This window comes from Sipha flava, unplaced genomic scaffold, assembly GCF_003268045.1.
Source record: "Sipha flava isolate LNK unplaced genomic scaffold, YSA_version1 474_pilon_pilon, whole genome shotgun sequence".
Taxonomy (NCBI): domain Eukaryota; kingdom Metazoa; phylum Arthropoda; class Insecta; order Hemiptera; family Aphididae; genus Sipha; species Sipha flava.
Genome location: NW_020273266.1, coordinates 143058 through 167663, shown reverse-complemented (window position 1 = coordinate 167663; position 24606 = coordinate 143058). Strand labels below are relative to the sequence as shown.

Sequence of the window (24606 nt, the reverse complement as noted above, 5' to 3'; positions counted from 1 at the left end):
CGAGTACAACACATACATACACCTTGTGGAGAGTGTTTTGCGAATCCGTTGTGTTTGTCGTGCGGGATCTCATCGATGGGTTAATACCATAACGGTTCGTACCGCGTTAGATATTATACATATGTAATAATAATAGTTTATTGGAAATCAGGTGATACGATTGTATATGATTAAAAATATATAATAATATATATAAGATATTATAATAATCGAACAGTGTTTACGCGCAGAAGTTAATAATCCGACTAGAGTCGATGGTCAACGATACTCAACCTTTTTTCTTTTTTATTTGGGCCACATAAAATATTTTACGGACTGCAAGTTGAAATTAACGGAACGGAAATTAAAAAAAAAAAAAATAAATTTATGTATCGTGTATATTGTATAACATTTGAAAATGTATTATAAAAAATTTAATTAAATATTTATTTTAAATTATCGCGAATTTTTATATTGAGATCGGTATTCCACTATTTTGGACATATCTGGTTCGTAGTTGCTACTCTTAACAAGTCGTCAAGATGTGAATCAGTAAGCCGATTTCTGTACACATTCTCGGCATATCGAATTTGCGACACACTTTGATTGTTTTGTTATACCTATTTTATATTTATAATATAAGTTTTGAAATTTACATTTTTATCATCGATTCAATGAGTTCTGTTCGGGCCACTTATAAATCGTTGGAGGTCGAGCATCGCTGGACTGGACTATAGAATCTTGCGGACGAACGTACGCGTAAACGACTGCGGTCAACCGAATTCGAGTGCGCTGACGTGGTGGGTGGTGGTGGTGGTTAATTAGCAATTAATGTCAATTATTTCAAGGTATCCCAAACACGTTTGTTTAACGTACGCGCGTATTTATAATTCTCGTGCGTAGTGTGCGCGCGCGCACGTACGAACACAATGACTACGCGACGGCCAGTAGGGGGCAAAAAGGGCAACTGGTATAAAATATTATACGGTGTCAGTTGCCGACGAAAACAAGTGGCGAGCGCTTCTACAAAATAAAATAAAATAAATAAAACCGAATAACGAAAAACAAACACGCGCACGAACCGAAAGCAAACAATCGGACGGCGATAGTAATAAAAAAAAAAAAAACCCGACAATAATCCGTAATAGTGATCGCCGCGTACAACGATATTCGACGAGGCGCGCGCGTGTGAAAATCCTCGGCTCGTTCGCGCGCAAACGTTGTCGAACAACGCCGTTTCCCGCCATTTCTCGAACGGCCGAAAAACCCGAAAAACGTCCGGCACGGGCGCGCGCCCGACGGTTACGTCGTTCGTCGCACGCCTCACCCGACCGCTCCCGGTGCCGCCGCCGTGGACGTCTCAACGGCCGTGTTCTCGACGGCCCGTATCGTCGCGGCGGTGTTATCTCTCGAGTGCGCTCGCGTCCCCGACGGTACCGCCACCGACGCCCGGGCCGTCACCAGTCGTCATGACGTTCGCGGCCGCGGTCGAATTCGCCATGGTGTCCGTCGGCATGTTCGCGTCCAGCGCCGGCGTGGCGATCGTCGTCGTCGCCGTCATCGCGTATTCCGTGCACGGCAAGCTCAACAGGTGAGTCCATGCGCTGTCGGCAACCGCGTTCCGCCGCGGAGCCCATCCCTTAGCCAGACCGACGGTCGCGGCGTGTACTGTAAGCTTTGGAATCCCCCCTCTACCGCGAACCTCGTGCGAAACGTCGCCGCACCCTTGCGATCGCGCGGGCATGCCTAATATTTCGTAATATTTCAATGGTGGTCGACTCGGTCCGGTTGGTCCCGTGGTCGGGGCCAATCGTAACACGGTTGGTCAGTGTCGCCGAACAAAATGTACAACGGTCCGGTCAACAGGTTTACGACCACAACCAAGGAAGTACTTTAAGGGGTTGGGAATTCGTCCCCTTCCATAAATGTTTAACCTGCAGTAACGTTCATTCTAGCATTTAGACATTAAAACGTCTTTAACAGTAATTATTTAATATACTTTATGGTTGATTGGATTAATTCACTTGTTACTCGTATACTAATCCACATTACCCAGCACCCTAAAAATATGGTCTGCTCTTTACCAGACTTGAACCCCGAGTGTGACGCCTTTGCCGTTGGTAATAAACTCGTTTTGGTACACACTGCTCGCGAGATTTAATCCACGTGCATTATTTATTATTTTTTTTTAAGTATACAACCCTTAAAGTTGGTTTCATAATTGGATATGATATTCGCTCTGATATCTTCTCTGTTCTCAAGTAGCCTCTTCAATTCGTTGTTACTTGTTAGTCCAGCTTCCTGCATTAATCCTGCATTATTTATCTAACACTATTTGTTCATGCAATGTAAATATTATTTTAAGGCTCTAAATCCGATCGGGGGTTGGTGACTTGGTCTCATCGTTTCATGAGCACATGTCTACATAAACTGTTTGGTTTTTGTACCGCTGTCAGTGCATGTACGCCAACACTCGGTCAACCCCGGATATTATCATTCGACAGAGACTTTTTTCTAATAATTATACACAGCCAGTGTCACAAAAACCGGGTATGCAGAGTGTGCCGTATACATGGGCCCTAAGGCTTACATACATTTGAGGGGCCCCCTAGTCCCAGCCTAAATTAAGCTACACTTTACAAACACACAATTATTTAATAATATTATATTATTATTTTATAATAAAAAGAAACTTTTTTTAAAATTCAGGTAAGGATGTTATAATATTTTAGATTAATATAATGTTTATTTAACAATGAGTCCATTGAGTATTTGAGTAGGCATCAGTGGCGGTCAAATGATTTTGTCATGGGGGGGGGGGGGGGTAACTGATTTTTTAACAAACACTATATATAAAAATCTTTATTTTTAAACATGAAAAATATATTATATCAATGATATTTATATTATTAAATCTATTTTTCTGGTTTTTTTTTTGCCAATTCGCCCAGTACTTCGTCTACAGTTATATTGACAACCTCACGATGAACAACCGTAGTAGTTAAACCCTTGGTTAAACCATTGAGACGACTTTAAAATAATATAATTACACAATTCATATAATAATATAATATATTATATTAAACATTAAATACTAAATTTAAATTTCATACATTCCTATAATTTAACTATAAAGGAAATGAAAAAAATCTAAAGAATTTATTTCAATTAATATTTTAGTGTTTTATGTTTGAACTGTTAATTTTATTCGAGCCCAGAGACTATACGAGTATAATAACTAATAAATGCAGTATATTTATTTTTTTAAATATAAAATAGATGAATACCTATATTATATTATGTATAATATAATTGAATTATAATTATTTAAAAAAAGGTCATGGGGGGGGTCTATCCCCTTCATCCACCCCGTTTGACAGCCACTGGTAGGCATACAACATACCTACCTAAACTACTTAAATAAATGTACTACATAAGTATGTATTGAAGTATAATATACAACAATTGTAGGTATTTAATTTGATATACATAAATATATCATACACTAATTGATGAGAAACATGTTTTAAAACCTAAAAAAATTGATACTTATAAATAAGACGTACAACAAAAATAAATCCTAGGAAAGGGCCTAATATAATTACCGCACACGGACCTCTTATTTTGTAGTTGCGGCACTGTACACAGCTATGAGATATTGCGGAAGAGTTACGGACAAATATTCTCGGGTTTGTTGTCGAGTCGAATACGAGATGAAAGCTCTCCGGGTCAACTTTAAGAAAGTCATAATCACTTTTTATGTTGAAAAATTTTAGTCGCAATAGCTAAGAGTTGCAACTAAATGTGAAATCGTTTTGAGGTTGGGACGTTGTACGAATACTGAACATTCGAGTTATGTATGTTCAAATATGATATAAAAACACATTATTCGACTCGTATAAGTAAGCAGTTCACCGTATATTATACTTGTTCACTTGGGATCATCAATAATAAAAAATAATAAAAATATATTGATGTAGATAATTGTTTTATCATGAAAAAGTTATAATAGTTTAAGGAATACATTTAATAATATTTTACAGCAATGATACATACCTACGACTAAATTTTAAAACTATTCTCCTTTTTAAATGTTGTGATAAATTCTTAAATCTTTACAGTTATAACTATAATGTGTAACCATGGTCGGACGTCACAAATTTGATTTTGCCTATTGACTTTTTAAATGGATGAATACATCATATATGAGTATTGCGTCCTCTTTAATAAATATAATCAGTTGCTCTTCGATTTCTAACGATCGCATTTACTTTTTCCTCTTACCCTATTTATTCCAATCTTTATTGGCTTGTATGATTATCAATACTTTTAGAGTAATAATTATTTAATGTGATTTTATTTGATAGTTAAATTTTTTTTGACAAATCATTAGTCACACTATACATATCGTCTGAACTCTTATAAAAACATCTTCATGAAAATATGGCGTAGATAAATTTTATTTTAACAATTTGCAAATACTAAAAATAATTATTATTTTTATATTTTTTACAACAAAAAATCTGAATTCTTTTGCCTTCTTATAAATTTTAGTGGGACAGTGCAAATATCGCAACATCATAATTTCATGAAATTGAATGTTTTTTTCCATATATATATGCACTATGTAACTTTTTCGACTGTAAACTGTGGTTTCCGTTGCAGTACTGTTTGGAGTGTGATTTGGATAGGATATAAGTGAAATAGTAAATGGATCAAAAGTAGTTTGTACAGAAGTGATAAAAACCTCTTACATGTTTTTTTTCGACATCGACTAAAAAATGCATCTACCATCATGTATTTTATAAGCTATTCATATATTTAGTTGATGAAGTAATAAATAATTGAGAGAGAAGATATTAAGATTATATTAACGTTGATTAGCTAGTATAAAATAAAATTGTTTTCTTTTTGGTACTACAATTATAATAACGTTTAAGATAAATTGGTGATATTTATCTCTTAAATAAACTCTAATCTCTAATATTTTTTCTTTTTTATTCTAGTTTTTGATAAATTCAGTAGTACAACTATTTTATTAGCAGGACATTTTTTTAAATATGAAATAAACTCATATACACTCGTATGATATTTATCGTACTCATATATTGTCATTTATATGATTTTTTTTTTTTTTTAAAGACATGAATTGTTTTAGACTAATGTATGGATAAATAAAAAATTTAAACAAAAATAGCAAAATAATTTCGTGTTCTCTCTGACTACTGTTTACATTGATGTTATAGTTTAATTATACATAATTTATCTCAATAATATTAAAATAACTTCAACAGGAAATCGTTTAAGATTTGATTGCCATCACGAACTATGAAGGCACAATACGGGTTTTATGAAGCAGCTGCTTTATGACTAAAATAGAGTTGGTAGGAAGTGCGACAGATTGTGTAATACATAATTTGCATATTTGACAATTTTTTATATATTATTTTCTATGAACACATTCATTTTAAAATTTATGTATCTAGTAATAAAATTAAACCCTGAATCTAAAACTTTGACTTGGGATGGGTACTCGATACATATAAATGCTACATTGAAAAATATACTTCGCACCGCCACTGATGCGCAATTTATGGAATTCGATAATAGTTCTCCCTACGATTGCAAACATGATCATATAATAGTGTTGTTTGATCTCATGACATACATTTTTTTTTTTTCAATACCTGAAAATATCTTATGGTCTTGACATTGGATGAGGTTAGATTGTTTTAAAGGAAACAGTGTAATATGAACACCTTTGTACTGTCATTGATATTATTAGTTATTAAACAATTACAAAAAAACCTATACAACTTATTAGAACGTTTTGTTTATCATTAAATATATTATATCACATTTCTGCGTAAAAACATATCCAGTAAACAATTAATAGTCAATAGCTCATCTATTTTGGATATTATAAATATAATTGGTGTAGTTCATCCGGCACCTATGGTATATCAAAATCAACCGATATTTTATTTTTCCTTATCCTTTCTATAGATGTGTAATCAGCGATAAAACCAATTTCGTAAGTGTTGAATATTCAATTAATCTATGTTATTACTTGATATTAATTTTTAGAATAAAAACCAATTACAATTAGTTATAATTTGTATTATTAATTATTACCTACATTGTGAAAATGTTGGGCAGTAGAAAATTAGAGGGTTGGTCATGAAATTGAATAGTTTTGATAGTTAACAGACCCTAGAAGAAGTATAGATTATGAAATAAATTATCATGAAAAATTACCAACACACTCTTATAGTGAACATTGTGTAAGTTGAGGTTCCAACGGGGGGAAAAATGATTTTTGGCATGAGTTTCAGTTTAAAGGATGTTCGTCCGACATAGATCTCATTGTATATTTTCAATAATCGTGATCTTATCATGCATTGTAGAATTATATATATTTGGAAATATAATTTATAATATCATCTAGTAATAAATTGTGAAATAATTAATATTTCGTAGATATTATAATATTATAAGTCTTTTTGGTGTACATTTCCAATATACAATCATACTTTAAAAATAATTTCGTTATGATTAGTGAATAGTGTGCTATGCAATGCAGGAATATTGCGTAAGCAATCTCATTCAAGTTATCAAACACCTTGATTATTTATTTTTTTACCAGAATTGGTTATTGAAAAATGCACATAAATATTTTTTTATATGTTACATTATTAATTACAAATTGAATAAGTTGACTACAATAGTTTAACTTCTTTATTATTTAATCTGTTAAACGCTCAAGTGTTCGATTTACGTAGCATAATAAACTTCAGTTTATATAGCATATACAAAAAAACTTGAACAAATTATCTTATTCGATGGAGAAAAATGTATTTTTACTATTTTACAGTTGTTCGAATAATACATAAATACATGATATTTTATTTATTTGGTGTAGAAAAAATCGACATAGTTTGCGTGTACTTCAAACGTTTAAAGTATAATAAAATAGTATGATATAATGACGTGTTTGTTTTACATAAAGACCAAAGATTAGTTTTGATGATATTTTTAAAGTTGTAATGCATTATAATGATGTTACCTAACTTCCAAACGATAAGACGTTAAAAAATGCATATTATAATGTAAGTGTTATATTTTATGACAGTAAAATGTGTTTAAAAATGACTAAGCAAAACTATAAAAGCATAATAATTACTTAATTTCCTTGTTGAGTGTCGTACGGAGTAATTTAAAGTAAAAAAAATTACGATTTTGTTTTAAGAATTATTTTATTTTACGAAATTTGATTTTGAAATCAATAATATAATGTAGTTGGACAATGATTATAGTTTATAGTATATTACAGATTTATACTATTTTCCTTATGGATACATGTATTTAAATATTCCATTGAATAATAATATTAATATTAACGTCATAAAATATCCTTTTATGTATCTCAAAATATGATCGTCTATTCTGTATTGTACTGCGTTATCTTTGATGGAAATTACGAAAAAATAACCTTTTTGAAAAATATTAAGGTCAGAAAATAGTTAAAATATAATACTAAATAATACCTATGTTTAAATAAATTTTAACAAGCCAACAAGGCAAAATTATCGAATTTTATTAATTTCCTATAAAAATGTTGATTCCTTCCAAGTTCATTTCAAAATCATGATGTATTCTTGATTTCTTATTATCTGTTCATTTCTATAACATTATTTGCTTATCTTAGGTGTTCATAATTCTAAAAATTAAAAGTGTAAGATGTTTGTGTGTGATTATAATATACTCATAATAATATTTATACTATACTTAAGTAATATTTTTTTATTTTTTAAATTTAAACATGTCATTCTATTACAAGTCTTAGTATTTTTTTGTATGCTTAGTTATAGTATATTGTACAGTACATACTATAATATTGTACTGCTACAATACCTGAAATATTTTCTACGATTATTTTACCAAAGAAATAGTGATGGGAAATTTATCTTGTGTATCATATCGTGTAAGACACGAACCGCGAACATAAAAAATATTAAATTACGCTTTGTATACACAAGCTAAAGTTAGCATTTTGTATCATCGTGAAGGTTTGGAGTTACTGTTTCGTTTCGGGTATCCGGATATCGGTAACCTTCGCGGGACCAACCGTTAAGACCAAGTTAAACAAGTTTTGTAATAGTTCCTGTATGCATTTCGTTAACAGTGAAATATTGTTTTACGAGTTTTCTACATATTATCGTTTTTAACTAAAAATCTAAAAAAAATACTTAGAAAAATTAATTATATTAATTTAATAGTATTGGCCTTGTATTGTTTATTCTCGTGTACATAAAATTTATAAAAATAGTGCCTAAATACTTACCATAATACAAAAAAAAAAAAAAAAAACGCATTTTATTCCCAATATCATTAAATTGTTTGTTTAATATTAATTTATAATACTTCTGGTTGCTTATAATACGCATAATACAATCATCTATTGTACACAAATCTTGTTAGTTAAATAAAATTTCAAATTCTAATTATTTATAGTCTTTCGTAAATTTTCATATAATAAAATGTATTATTATTATATATCTTATAGTTCTTATAGGCAATACTGTTATAATTGATCTTACTTTATTTTTATTAATTTTTCACCATTTCTTAATGCAGCTATATGTTGTTTATTAACTTTGTTTTATTTTATTTATGAATTTTTTTAATATTTGTTCAATTTAAATGTCTATGATACGCAAAACCGTGCATTATTATAATAGCCGAATGATTAAGTTATTTTCAAGGAGACCTTGGCTGAATTTAATATTGTATTATATTATTATCTGACTCGATTACGTATTGTCATAATACTCATAACTTGAAATTTTAACGAGTGTTTCAATGTCAAAACATTAACACCTGTAATATGCACGTCATTTTCTAATAAATAAATAAATTACACATTATCTAAAATGTAATAATATAACGACAATAACAGATCAGAGCTTAATGTTGAATAAGTTCGATAAGGGCTAATCTGTCTTTTTCAATCAAATTTGCGGACTCGTAAAATGCGAAAAAAGTTGTATTTAACACTATATTTAAATATTTAATTAAATTATTGGCATAAAAGTATTATCAAAATGTGTACGATTAATCAATGTATCATCTAGTACAGTGTTTCCTAACCTATGGGTCGTGACCTAAAATTGGGTCGCAACTGGCGACCCATAAATAATATATATATATATATATATATATATATGAAAAAAATGTTAGCCGTTAATTTATAAATGCTTAAGTTTCGTTTTATTTGATATCTCTATGTGTAACAATAATGTGAAGTTTCGCCAGTATTATAGATTCTACAATTTATAACAATAGGACATAGATATCAATATACTTTTTGTATTGTTTGTAATATTTTATTTAATCGGTACATGCACTAATGACTGTCGATGGGGTATCGGTAGGTTGTCTGTGCAGTTGAACAATAAGTAGTACTTCGAGACCACTAGAGTAGATGCAAACGAAAATTTTTAGTTTACAATAAGATACTCATTTTTTCATACTTAAATTTTGTATATGAAATTTGGATTTTTTAATGGCACAATTTATTATTCATAAAACCACAGTCGGTGGTACCAGTCGACCAGTTATATCAGGAAGTTTTTTGATTATCAAAAATACTATATTGTCACATATTTTTTTTACATTTTTTTTTATTGATGTTCGGGGTGGATCAAATTTACAACAAACAGTAAATTTGTGGGTCACCATTACAAAAGGTCAGGGGACCCTGTTCCAGTAAATACAAATCTGTAATCAGAATGTCTTATACGTATCTCTAAACTATATGAATTACAAAAATACTGTTAACGAAATAAGAGATGATTTTTGTTGCACTAAAAAAATTAGTTTTAATTGCTATATTTTAGATGTCCCTATACTTAACATTTTAATATGGTTGAAAGTATTAAGTGTAAGCACTAAGCACTGCAAGTCCACAATGTGTACGAATGGGAGTAATCCACTTTTCCCTCTTCAACGATCCTCCATAGTCGCTATCATCACAAGTGCATGACCATCACGAGGGACAATGCCGTGTATAATAAATAGAGATACCATGTAATATTGCATTTAACATATACTATTTATGCATATAATGCAATTATTATATTTTAAACTTTTTATATTATATTTATTATTATATTTAATAATTAATAATATAATATTGTACTGTTGCGTCTATTGAAATCACTGAAAATGAAAAAACAAATGTACGATTTGCTTGTACTCATATTTGAGACTACTATTATATCGATTTCCTTTCATTTTAAAATTTACATTTTCCGGTATCTGATAATTCTATATTATATTCTAAACTTAATAAAAAAAAATAAGTATACAATTAATAAAGAAATATCTATCAGTATGTATAAAATCACTTTTGTTTTATTTATTCGTATGTTATTAAAATGAAAGTGTTATAATATAAAATTTCCCTATGGTTATAGATTAAATTATTATTATAACTAGTGTAAATAAACATGCCAGTATTAAGGTTTAAACAAAACAAATATTACAATAATTAAATTTGGTAAAATATCGACATCCAAAATATCTAACCAAGCGACTGCCTCGGGGGTTAATTTGACGAAATCCTTCAAATCACCATCATATCTTCGTAGTTGGCAGTCCAAAATTAAATGTTGCATTAATTGAATACTTGCACCGCAATAGCTCTCTGGGGTCTCTCTAAACTTTTATAAGTGTACTAGTTCGTTGCATCTTACACTTTATCACTTTATTTCTTTATTTTATTTTATTTATTAAACTTTCTACTTAAACTTACGATCTAATTTTATCTAAATGATCCAGGATTTTTGATTAACGATTTCTTGTACTCGTAAAAACATTTAAAACCTGTATGGGTGACTAGGAAACCAAAATAAGCTTGGTATTATTTTTTTAATGTGCTGAAGTGTCTAATACTATTGATTAAATATGTATATTTAATCTATACTAATAAGTATTGTCTATATTTAATTATTCTTGCATAAACATTTTAATATTACGATTTTTATATGCTTAACAGATACTATTATTACGCGAAAAGGATACGTATAAGCAGTTTGAAGAAAAACAATTATGAAATAATGTATTAATAAATTATTAAATGTTTATTGAAAATAATTTTATAGTAATAAATGATATGCCCAACAATCGTTGTTAAGAGTTGGAATCAGAATTTAATGGTTTGTTGTGTTTAATATTTTACCAAACAATTATTTGTTCGTGAATAACTTAATATACGGTTGTAGCTCATTACGTATTGCCAATATATAAATCATAATATTCAGATTTCATACTTTAATATGCGTCGTAGCTAAATTATATTTTGAAATAAAACTTTTTAGACTTTCACGTATGACAATGCTGTAAAATTACCGTGCCTTTATTATTTTTGGTTTTTTTTCCACAGTGAAGGGAATTTAAGTGTCGAAATTGCCATTTTTTCTACCACGATTTTGATAATGAAAAGTGAAAGGTGAATGTTCCGAGCACGATTATTATTGTTGCTGCATGGCGCATGTACGCGCGGTCATCAATTTCGGTTTCAAGTATTCTCGAGTATAAATTTTTAATTTGACACCTCTTATTATTTCAACTGTATATTCATTGAAATAAATACACTCGTATATATATAATAATTTCGCTAAAAACTCGTGATAAGCTCATATATATATATACTCATACGTAAACAAAAAAAAGTACATCGTCGGAACAATGTAGCATTGTTGCACAAGTAGAACGCATTTTGGGGTTGTTGCATCATAAATGCATGAAAAACATCTGTATAGCGTCGTGTCTTATAATTTTACACAAGTGCAAATTGAATATTTGAAATTAACACTTGTAATACTAGAACCACTTTGTAATTTTGATCGGTTCAATGAATAATATTTATTTTATAATAACTGAAAATCTAAAAAAAAAAAATAAAAAATAAAAAAAAAAAGAAATAACATCCGAGTGATTTTTAAATATTTTGTTACTTGAACAGGCGAAGGGAAAAAATATCTTTATTACACATATATTACTATTTAAAAAATATTCTATTAGAATTTTAATCCAAGTCAGTATAACTTACAGTGTTAATTCATTGTCTATGAAAGTATTATTGTATTAAACATATAGAAATGCACTGTTGATCGGTATATAATTTTCAAGGTCTTGGTTCCAAATCAATTGATATTGATCCTACAGTAAACGTTTTGTCGATATAACATAATATGCTATTACCGCGTACCGAACAACCGCATAATTCAATAGTATAGATATGATTATTAGCAAAATACCATCTCAACATTTTATTGGCCGTAGATGCGGAATAATAACTTAAGTGGTATGAATGTTCACCGCAGTGACTTCAAATTGCTTTTAAAAATGATCAATATCTAACAACATACTAATAATTCAGTAAACTTTATCAATCATTAACGGAGATAATGTTATAATTATATTAGAAATTTACATATGTAGAAATTTGATAGTCATTTGTTGCTATTATTGCTGTATTTAGTGTTGGTGATTTATTTTTTATATTTCTTCCAATCTTGTTAGTAATCAAACACGTAAACAAATGATATCTTCGTTAGTTGCAATTTATGAGCTGTCGTTAAAAACGCTCGGCTCCATCCATTTAGAATATTTGTCGTTATTGTAGGCGAACACGGTTCGTTGATACTTCTGAGCAACACAATTACGTTTGTTTGTCGGTATACATCAAAAGTGTATTTTTTTATAATACTAACTACATAATTGCGTGTACAAATTGATAAAGTTAATCGCTAGCATATTTATTTTGTTTATTTTTTTTTTAGCATATTTTTAGTTTGATCCAAGTAATAACTATTATTATAAATAGACGTAATTATATTTTCTAAAAAAATTTTCATGAAAAAATGCTATTAAAAATTATGAACTTTCGATTCTCAGATAAATTTAATTAGGCTCGTGCGTGATTTAAAATTTAACTACAACCGGTGATTTATTCTCATATAAAACTATATAGCAACGGTTAATGCATTAAGATAGGTACAAGCTCAAACGTTATCGATAGATTATGACCGGAATACATCGTAATATCCTAAAAACGTAATTTACAAAATCGGATTATAAGAGTAAACTTAAAGTGACGATCAAGATTGTTTGACCGTATAAATCCCAAGCGATTATTAGAGTACACTGCGCGTTTATACGTTCCTTATGTGAAACGCACTTTAAGCTTTATCCCAGTGTATTTTAATATTTGGAAAATCCTAGGGGTTCCCGATTCGATGACACCCCTACAACATCTCTGTACCGCCAGTGACGAAACCATGAAGCGGTCATAATCTCCGAAATCGTGATTTTTCCTCTTACGCGATTCTTGCGTATACACGTTATTTCAATCCCAACAGAGGATATATACTTGTGCTGATACACGTAATGTGACGTCCCATATGAGACGTTGAAGGTAAAAAAGAAACGGAACTGTTCGTCTACCGGAATTGATGAAAAGCGGGATTGGCCCTTATCGAACCATGGTCCAGACGTGTAATATCCGTTTTCTACAAGCCGTTCGACACTTCGTTTCGGTTCACGCAACGGTGACGGGAACGAGCTCGGCGCGCGACATCAAGACAGGGGGTAGTGATTACTCCAAAGGTTTTTCCTTGCATTGCCTTTCGGCCTCGTATTATTCGACTAACGCCTCCCCTACGGTCCGCGCGCAACACAACACGTGCGTGTAAAAGTCGTAGAAAACCGTTACGACCGTTGCGGGCGCACGTCGCGCGTACGAACATATGCCCACGCGCGTGTCCAGCGTACACCGACGGGCCTACGCGCGGCCGCCGACTAACGGAGCGTTCGGTACAATGGCTGACGGCACATATAAAAATAATAACAATAGTAATGAGTACAATAGTAAGCCGCGCACACGGCAACGCGATTGTGTACCTACACGTAGTCGTTGAAGTGTTACGCGTTTCCAACTGCGGGTCAGAGCCGCTGCCCACTGCATTTCGCTGTTCCCTTTCGCGACGTGAACTACGCGTGCTGTTGCGACGCGAAAGGTTTCGAACGCGACGCAAGGGCGTATTCGATGGGGCGGGAAAGAGGGCATCCCCCCATGGCTCGTATTTTTTTTTGAATATAATACATTGATTTATTTAAAAAATGTAATGTATAAATAATTAAGAATATAAATTACTAGTCTATCATTATAACAGGAACATGAGCTGTAGGTAATGAACTGTAAATTATTATTAAGTTTGTATTGAAGAAAACTTAGTATGCCCCCCCTCCTTAGTCACAACTCAAATACGCCCTTGACGCGACGGGATAGCAGCGCCTGCAGCGCACAGTAGATTTTACACGAGGGTGTCGAAAATATACATCTCGAGGTACCCATCCACTCCGCCTGTCGAATCTGAGTTTAAGGCGTAGTTTAACTTCTATTCCTAAGCATTATTGGTTTTTTCCCGCAAAACATACTGAACATTAAACAAACGTTCATCGAAATAACATCCGAATGCTCGCTCATCCGCTCACCGGCCAATTCTCCGAGGGGCGTCTGTCGACACCCTTTGATCCACCGAGCGTACGTCACAGGACAGCGTTCTGTGCGATTAAGCGATGGCCGTTGCGTTTTCCGACGTGCGCTAACGTGCACGCACGTGCAGAGACGGCGCGAGGGGGTGGGCAATAGGGGCAGTCGCCCAGGGCCCCACGCCTTAAATTATAATTAAGGCCTCGCGGTTCTGATGTAACTGAACTTAAAATATTTTATTAATATCAATTATAAGACCCAACATTTATTTTGCCCAGGGCTTCGCAAACTCTAGCACCGTTACTGCGCACGAGGGAAACGTACCTACCACGTCGTGTAACCAGACTTGGCTCAAACGTTTACTTACACCAAGACAAACTTAAGTTTTGCCGCCCCTTACATGTAACATGTACCTCATCAAATATTATTTTTACATAAAAAATACTAAAATAGACTTAATTCGGAGTTCATTATATTTATTTATGTAAAGTTAATAATTTTTTAGATAAATACATTTTTAGACAAGTAAACCACTACTAATTCGAATAAAACAAAACAGTTGTCATCATAATATACATAATACAAATCATAATTTGATACGAGTAGGTACTGGGATATGTAATATTTTTTTTTAAATTATCCATAGTTTTAAAGTGTTCAATGCCGCCCTAGACGTGGACTCATGTCGCCTACCTCTTGAGCCGGGCCTGCCGTGTAACAATAATATCGCTTCAACGACCACACCGTGTACATGAACTGCGTTTAGTTACAACCAGGGAAACTGTTAAAGAACATTACTGTTGTTCATAAACCAAAATATAATAGTACGAAACCAATTATTTAATTTAGTTTATTGGTCCTTCATACGAAATAACAATATAAACTAACAATATGTTTACTGACCTTTATCACGAAAAACGTTATAATCTTAAAAGTTCTTTAAAAAATTGACATGAGGAGCGTCATAACCTATTAAGTTCTTTTAACAATTACAAGAAAAACGTAATAACTTATTAAGTTCTATGATCAATTACACGAATAACGTAATAAGCTAACACGTTCTTCAAACTTTTAACACATAGAATAACACAAACTAAACCGTTCTTCGAACTTTGAAAAAACGTTATGGATCAAAATTATCTTTTGACTATTTTGAATTTAAAATTATTTAAAAATAATTAGTACTTAAATATTAATATCTAAGACTTGAATTAAATCTAGTCCTATTATTACTAATAACTAAGATAAAAATTAAACATATATCCCAACAGCATAATGTGACTTTAAAAAAATTATAAAAGCTTCAGCCAAAATAAATCCAATAGCCGATCATTTATTTTTGACAGTATAAGATGATGTAATATTATGATAATAATATAGTAGTATATCCATATTCTTGAGAGCTTCTAAAGTTTTTGGTAATCTCAATATCTTGACCAATCTCCGTGATTTGTTTATAGTTGATGTACTTTCTATTTTAAATACATCTAGAATCGATAGTTGTAAAGTATGAGCAACACATCACATACTCCTCAATAACTCCGATGTATTGACTGCTGCATCCAAATCGTTGAAGATTATAGGCAATGTCTCTTGATTATTCATTTTCTATTTCATTTTCATTTTTTATTCATTTATTTTATTATTATCTTCATCAGAACATTCAGAAATATTGTTACCGTTTTCTTCGTGTGAACTTGGTTGTCTTCAAAATTGTGTTCATTTTCACAACGTTCAAGAAATAAGAACGTCATTCAAGAATGTATAACTTTAAATCATTCGAAAACATAATATGTTATGACAGTAAAACGTTTTTCTGATTAAATGTTCAAGAACGTATTGTTTCGATAAGTTCTTTTGATTAAATGTTCAAGAACGTAATATTTCAAAACGTTCTTCTATTTAAATTTACAAAAACGAATAACTTAACAACGTTTATTAAGTCTATCATTCAAGAACTTTACATTTTTTTTACGTTTTTTTGGCGAACATATAAAAAAACATAAACAATTTTAACGTTTTTCTAGTAAAATGTTCGGTGAACCATTTAATTTATAACGTTACAATCTAAAACCGTTTGTTGAACATAGCTTGATTTAACGTTTATCTCAAATAAAGTTCAAAAACAAATTATGAAACTAAACCAAAAATTAACGGTTAAGGTAACCCTGGTTACAACACGACAATGTACGTCGCGCGGTATACGCCGCCCCGTGCGCACGTCGAACCATATGTGATCCGTAACGCTATTTCCCTTAGTGTTCCAATCGATTTCCGAACGGAATGCGACCGACGCAAGACCACAATAGAATACTGGTCGGAAACTTATGGGATGGATTTTGCGTTTCGTCCGTATCGGACGGACCTCACTGCGCAAACGAAATCGATCGTTTTATTAATGGGATTTAATCGATATGATGAATTATCGTTATATCCATGTTCGGTACATCTTTCGAGTGCGATAATAATACGTTGATATTACTTACCGGGACGAACGCTCTGACAAGTTTAAACTTCGGCATTTAACTTACATTCTTACTAGGGAACTGCACCTATACTTACGCGTTTTACTCTGCTTCCGCGTAAATTATATTATTTGAAAATTATTGTTTAACTTATAATATCTGTAGTACTCGATTTTTAATTTTCAAACCGTTTTATTATAGTTTAATATTTGTAGTACTAGTTAAGTTATCTTTATTATATGTACACTAATTTGCCCACGGTCGTTATTCAATAAAATAAATAAATAAAGAAAATATACTGGTTGAATACATTTACGATGAACAATTGAAAAAAAATAAAAATACGATCAGTTCACTACGTCTATAGTACAAATTTTACTAAACAATATTTTTGAGTGTACTACTACTCTGCAGATAAAAAAATATCATTAAATAATATGCATATATAGAAATGCAACAAAGGCGATGGAGATTCACATGGTTACCGCGAAAGTCACGACGAGCCGACAGACGATAGAATCGTTCCTATGCGCATATATGGGTTTCTATATTATATTCCTGAAGAAATTAATAAATAAAAAAAAAAAAAACATTTCTCTTTCTTAGTCATACTCAGATAAATATTACGTTGTAATAATATTTTTATATTTATACGTACGTATATGCCTACGGTCGAAACGCGAAAACAAAAAAACAAATATGCGATCCTTAACCGATGATGCCTCTTCGGAAAATGTGTCTAGTACATTATTTACTTTAAACAAGGAAAAACAATATTACACACAGGTACGGTGCGCTTTAAATGTATGTTTTCTGCGGCCATCACACAATAGGATAATGATAAGCATCGCGTGCACCGTTTAATATTTACCGTCGTCTTTATTATTATTATTCAATTCTTTTTATTTTTTATTTTTTCGTCTCGGGTATCCCTCCGCATCGATATCGCCACTACCTATTATTATTTTTATTATTGTGTATCGTAACTTTACCACTGCTACTGGTCATCATCGAATGTGAATGCACTCGCCTATGAATGTATATCGTTTGGCGGTGTATCGGGAGACTGCTGCTGCTGCTGCTGCCAGTAGTTCGTATCGCCACGGCCCGGCCAGAAGGAATACTGCACACGCGAGTTCGGTCGGTACTTGCTGTACAACTATGGTATACTACACAAATATACGGTGCGCGGCAATTGGTTCTCGTAAACCCTGTACGATTTTTGAGATTTAAATAAAAATTATTACGTTTTACGCGCGTGTATTCGTCATCGTCGTCGTCGATCTCCGACGAGAAGATATTTTTTCCGCAAAATGTAAGTTGATCATTTTCTATACCATTCGCGCGTTATCGTTTACCGCGCATATTGTTACATCGATGGGATAAAAATATTATGATTTTCGTTCGTTTTTTACGGTAAAAAATTAACGAATTACGCAAACACATATTGTTAACATATATTAACACTATTTTACGCATATATATGTAATACTGTACGCAAATTAAAAATTAAATTATTATAATGTCTTATATTTTTTTTTAATAAAAAAATTGAACAATCTGCATATTATAGCTTAATGATTGTTATTATTTGCAATTATATATTCATGTTACACAGACCTATATCATAAAAACATTTAAACAAAATCCATCATCAGTTATAAAATAATTAAGCTTAATTAGTTTGAGTTATATTATCGTAGTAACCTATTCGTTTTTTTTTTTTTTTATCAAGCAAACTTCTTTATACAATCAATTTACACGTATAAAATAAATAAACTATAAATATATTTGACATCAGACTATTTCCCTGCGGAGCTTATGCACGCGGAACAATTTAGGGTACGGTTTCCTGTATCCGGTTTTCCGGGTTTAGAGACTAAAACGCATATTAAATTGCATCGGTTCGTTGATGTTAATTTATGCAACGTAAAAGATACCGATCGAAGACAATTTTTATCGTAGAATTTTGATTTCCAATTGTTATAATTATAATTAACAAAATAAACTATACGTTTGTATAACTACATTAAATAATAACGATAAAAAAAATATTAATGTTCAAAACAGGCATACATTTATTTAGTGCATTAAGTAATACGTTAGTAATATTTGGAAATAATTAACACGGAAACAACGAAAAGTTATTTCATAATGCACAAAGTATTACTTGTTACGAATCTATGGTATGCGTTTTATTTGCGAATATTTTTTATGTTCTATGTGAGTTATTTTTTTTTGGATACGAATAAATTTGATAAAGTAGGTACTCCCTAATAGGAAAAAGAAAATGAACGGAGTGTCAAACTTAAATATAAATAAAATAGCATTCCTTGAAATTATTCAACTCGTACTATTAATTCCTTTAATTTTATACTTAAAAATTTAAGAGTATTGAAACAAAAATCATTATAGTAATACCATTAGATCAGCAGAACGATATAACAATAAATCTTTTGATGTAATCATAAATAAACAATATTTTTGCCAAAGACAAGTTGAAAAAACAGTGATTGTTTATGTTAAAAAAATAATAAAAATATATTTCATAAAAATCACAATCGTAGGTATTATTGTCTATTTTCTTCCCACCATCCGATGAAAATATTTCTAGGGATACTGTTAAAACTGAATATTTCAGTAATGCAGATTCTCCTCGGTCTTCTTGCGTCACCGTCACCGATTCGAGCATCGATTTTATAGTTAATCGAATAAAATGATTCGCTATTGTGTTTGGATTCGATCGATCAGACGGCGTATTGGTGCAAATAGACATGTGTCGTACATAGTAATCTTATGCCTGCAATTTTTTCACACCATCTATCCTAAACGCGTTCGTCGTCGCGTTGCAGTGGATAGAAAAAAAAAAAAAATCCGAAAATCGATTTGTTGAAAATGTGATCGGCAATACTACTGAATATTGTGTATAGACATATATGTGTGCAGTGCAAACTATGCACGGTTTAAAAAAATATAAATAGTTATGCTACTAGCGCGTGTGTATGCAGCCGTGTCGGAGAAAAGAAATATTATTATAAATATAGTTGTTGTGTGTGATCGGTCGTCGAGTTATGGTAACCTATACGTCATAATATGTAGTCGAATAAAAAACGTCCAAGAAATTTCCTCTCTTGAACGGTGCCTGGGAAAGGAATAGTAGCGCATAACAATGAAAGTCGGTTCGAGCAGTAGTTATTATAATAATAACGATGTTTGCGGATAGAACATTTTGATAGTACTATATACGCGTAAACATATTATGCAGTGTGCAAGTGTGCACATAATGACCGCAATTCAAAGTACGATAATTGTATTATCAAAACGCGTTTGTGGTCTGGTAGTGCAAGTACTCAACGAGAGCAAGTGAACTGCTAAGTAAATATTAATCTTCGGGAAAATCGTTCTAGACCAACTGCGGTATATAGTTATGTACTATGGTATACGATCAATGTTAAATTAGGTTGTATATTTTTTTTTTTACCACAAACATGAGGTTTTAAACAAAGTCAATTACTTGTGTAACGAGTTGCTTTTTTAATCATAACAGGTATTATATTATATATTATATATACAGGTATTATATTATTATATTGCGTTTGAATATCACTAGATTTTTTGTAGGTAATCGTTGACAATAGTATCAATACAAAATGATACCGATGTCTTTTCGTCATTATATTCCGATTTACTGTTTCGCCAATTATAAATAAACCTAATCGTTCTAAATAATAATAAATCTAATTTTTTCACTTGGTTACATTTTTTACAGAATCTGGTCTTTCTTGTAAATTCCTTGGGTCCACGGGCTAGGGGCCCGCTGACCTGAAAATAGAAATCCTTTGATAACAACATGGTTTAAAAACACCAAGTATATTCTTGTACGCAGACCAGATTATAAAACTCGCATTTCGCTCTAAGCCCGGGTTACGGGGTTTCGAAACATTGAATTAGATCGAAGTCGGTTCGTCCAGTTTCGGATTTAACAATTGAAAATCTGTATTTTTCGTATTTTCGGATAATCCAAATTTAAATCGAATCATTGATGGTTTATACCTCCCCGACGGAATTCAAACGGATTCCACATAGAAAACGTACACACTGTTATTGTTATATTTTCTGTTGTTCTAAGACTCAAGGTCACCGCCAATTCCGTAGTAAATTACACACGTGTGTACTTGTTTTCCAACGTATTGTGTACCTACCACGCATGCGGTGTACATTATGCGTAATACGCCACTGCCGAACGCTGTGCAACTGCGACCGCTGGATCCACCACACTGACCTACAGAAATTGCCTATTGTGAATTGGATATAGGCCCGCGCGAACATCGAAACAATGGCCGTGTAATTAGGAGGTGCCTACGCGTTGAATAATTAACGTTTGAATAATTCACGTGCAGGCTCGTGCGCGGAGCCGAATACGTACAGTTGTGCGGCCCTGGCAAGTTACTGTGTTACTTAACACGGTTTACTTGTGTAATGTTACTTAACCAAGTTACTGTGGAAAAGTCGGCGGGCCGGGCGAAATTCCGACCGATCGAGTCAACAATTATGGGCCGATAATAATTTTGTGAATGTATCCACTCAGAGGTCCGGCTGTACCTTCCCTGTTCGGCGCAGAATGTCGCACATGCACTGTTGAATTATTCATTCGGGAAAACGGTGAGATGCTTCAGATCGACGTACCCATTTTTATGATTTTCTCCTAATCAATGCTTGACTTGAAGGAGGTCGCAGGGGGACGGAGTACCTCAACTAATTTTCAGAAATTTTAACGTCCCCCTACTATAATTACGTTATAATTATAACGCTTAACAAGTCTTGGGTACGATATTCTCTTTAAAGTAAACGGAGTCCCCTTTATTTAATTTTGCCGAGTCAAGCACTGCTCCTAATATTTCACAAAATAGAATTAAACAAAATGGACACACAAAGACCAACGAAAATATTTATTTTTTATAAATACAACATTGAAAAGGAAAAAAAAAAAAATGGGAAAAACGATGTAGATTTGATGTTTCGAAAATCCTTATCGCTTCGATCCAAATCGATCGGTAACGTTGGAAATTGAAAACGTTTAAATCCTTTTGTTACGGTGTCATGGACACAGACGGAAAACCATGGCTCGCAATCCCCTCGGCGCTGTATCATTAATATTACGATCACTGCACCGTAATTATTGTTCTCGTGAACGTTGTACGGAATGTTTTCGGACACGCCGCGCGTATCAACGCATAACGTTTGTAAATAAATAACTGTCGCGACCAACAGCCGACCGTTGAACGAAATCAGAACTAATCAAAAATACCCGAGCGTAATGAAGACGTTCGATATTTTTAAGGGTGATTTCTAAACGGTAAACCGGTCAGACGGAGGTTACGGGGCACGCGTATCCCGGATATTGTTTTCCATTTGCGCACCTATAATGTTGCGAGCAGAAAAAAAAAAATACAATCGATTTCGCGCGTTCGAATTTCGTACGTACGAGTACCGTTACTCGATTTGCGTTGAACGCAGCGAACAGATGTCTGTCCCGCGCACACGCTACGGCGGTTCTTTTCTCCTTACCGGAACGGGAAAGGATAAAAAAAAAAAAAAATTAAATAATAATCGTTCTTTTCGTCATCTCGCCGTGCCCCAACCCCGTCGGTACACTTTGTTTTGCGGCACAGGTCGGTCAAAACTACTCGGGTAATTCGTGTCGATTGAATGGCGTTGATGCGCGCGCGTCATGGTGTCCGTTTGCATGTGCAACGTGTACTCGTTGTGTACACACGCGCACGCGCTTCGTTTCCTGTACGACCCACATGGCCATAAATATACGCGTTGAAATAATACAATGGCCCGTAAACGACGAGCACAGCGTATGAATAACAATGTGACGACCGTGTACAGACGTTTTCGACGTGCTGACCGATACAGGTAGGCGCCCGGAAGGTGTACCGTACATTTGCGCCGGAGATCAATTGTTATTATTATTATTTTTTTGATAACACTCGCGAATAATTCTCGATTGACGGACGACGACCGTTTTACGCGTGATCGCGTTTCCGATAGGTCGCGAATCATGCACCGGTGCGCGTATGCCAAACACGCGTTATCAGCGGCGTATTTACCGGGGAGTGGGGTGATTTTGGGGATCAATCCCCCCCTCGTCTCTTCTTTTACCCTTAGGAACGTTTTAACGGACTAAGCACTTTTATCAGTTTATCGGACAATAGACATAAATACTGATGAAGTAATCGATGAACTAGCAACTAAACAAAGAAAACTCGATTTCGTATTATAATCGCAAATAATAAATAATTATAATAAAAATAAATATTTATAGCGCACAAAGAGTAAACGATTTTTATTCCGTGAATAAAATATTATAGGTACTGCATTTAGTGAATATTTTTTTTTTCTAGCTAGAATTCATTTTATTAATCAATTAATTAAATTGGTCGAGTAGTATAAATTAAAACGCAGTAGGTACTTCGATTTTTCCGCAGCCAAGTGGAAAATCAGTCGAATCATAATAGTTGATATGTTTTTTATAGAATCGCGTGTGAAACGGTGGTTTGTTTCTTCGAGTAAATGTCACGCGTGACGAACAAATGTTGCCGTGTACATTATGAACAATAAAAAATTATAAATCGGTTGATTCAGGATCCAAATGATAATACTTCAAGAATAAACGAGCGTTTTTTTACACAATTAACACGAAATTCCTGCCCTCCGTAAGCGTTTTAAATTCGAAATGTTCTACGAACTAACTCGTAAACCGAGTTCGAACCGAGGTAACGTTTTAGCGCGATGCGTCAACCAACATTACAGAACCAACCCGAATCGATCGTTTCCATTTTTATCTATTTGGTTACATCGTTGAAACACACACGTCACGCACGATCGCGATCCGGATGCGTATCGACAACGACGTCGTCAAAAATACTATTATGCATCGGTATGATATTCTATGTTACACGCGATCGCTACGAGATATTGAATACAACAATTTGCGCGGCATAAAATCGGTTCTTCGTCGGATAGTGCGCGCTACGGCGTGGTTCAAAGAACCCTTTTTACGTTATAAAATATGACATTGAACGCGTTTGCGGTGTACCGTTATTACATACATATACGAGTATATATGTACATGGTGTAGATTTTGGCGCGCGTCGTCATCGAAACGTACGTAATTTTCGCTCGAAGCAGTGCACTTTTCACCGGGTGACAAACCATTTTTTTTTTTTTTACTCAAAACAGTCAACGTACAATACAATGATGGTTGTATTTGATTTTTGCTCTGCATAATTTCGCTCGGTATTTCATTATACTATCAACTAGGCGACAAGATATTTTCACATTTGCTTCACTTAGTCAACTAATTCAAAAAACGCAATGGGTACAAATCAGGTCACTTTGTACACCATAATCGAAATTCGCACTGATGCTGTGTAAAATACTGTTTGACTGCGGACACGCTTCGTACACACGTAATCCATCGACCCTGGAAACCTTTAAAAGTTAGTGTATAACTACAGATAACTATCAATCCTTGTAAGATATTTTAAATCAAGTACATGACAAAATAGTGATATACTGATTTTATAAACATTT

General features: G+C 32.9%; 1 protein-coding gene across 1 annotated transcript in view; it reads left to right on the top strand.

Moving 5' to 3' along the window:
* The first annotated feature begins 965 nt into the window (after window positions 1–965).
* Window positions 966–24606, top strand: part of LOC112689843 — a 61321-nt gene continuing 37680 nt past the window's right edge. The window contains exon 1 of the mRNA XM_025563711.1: window positions 966–1570. Coding sequence (XP_025419496.1) covers window positions 1449–1570 — 122 coding nt within the window. The 5' untranslated portion in view covers window positions 966–1448. The remainder of the gene's footprint in view (window positions 1571–24606) is intronic.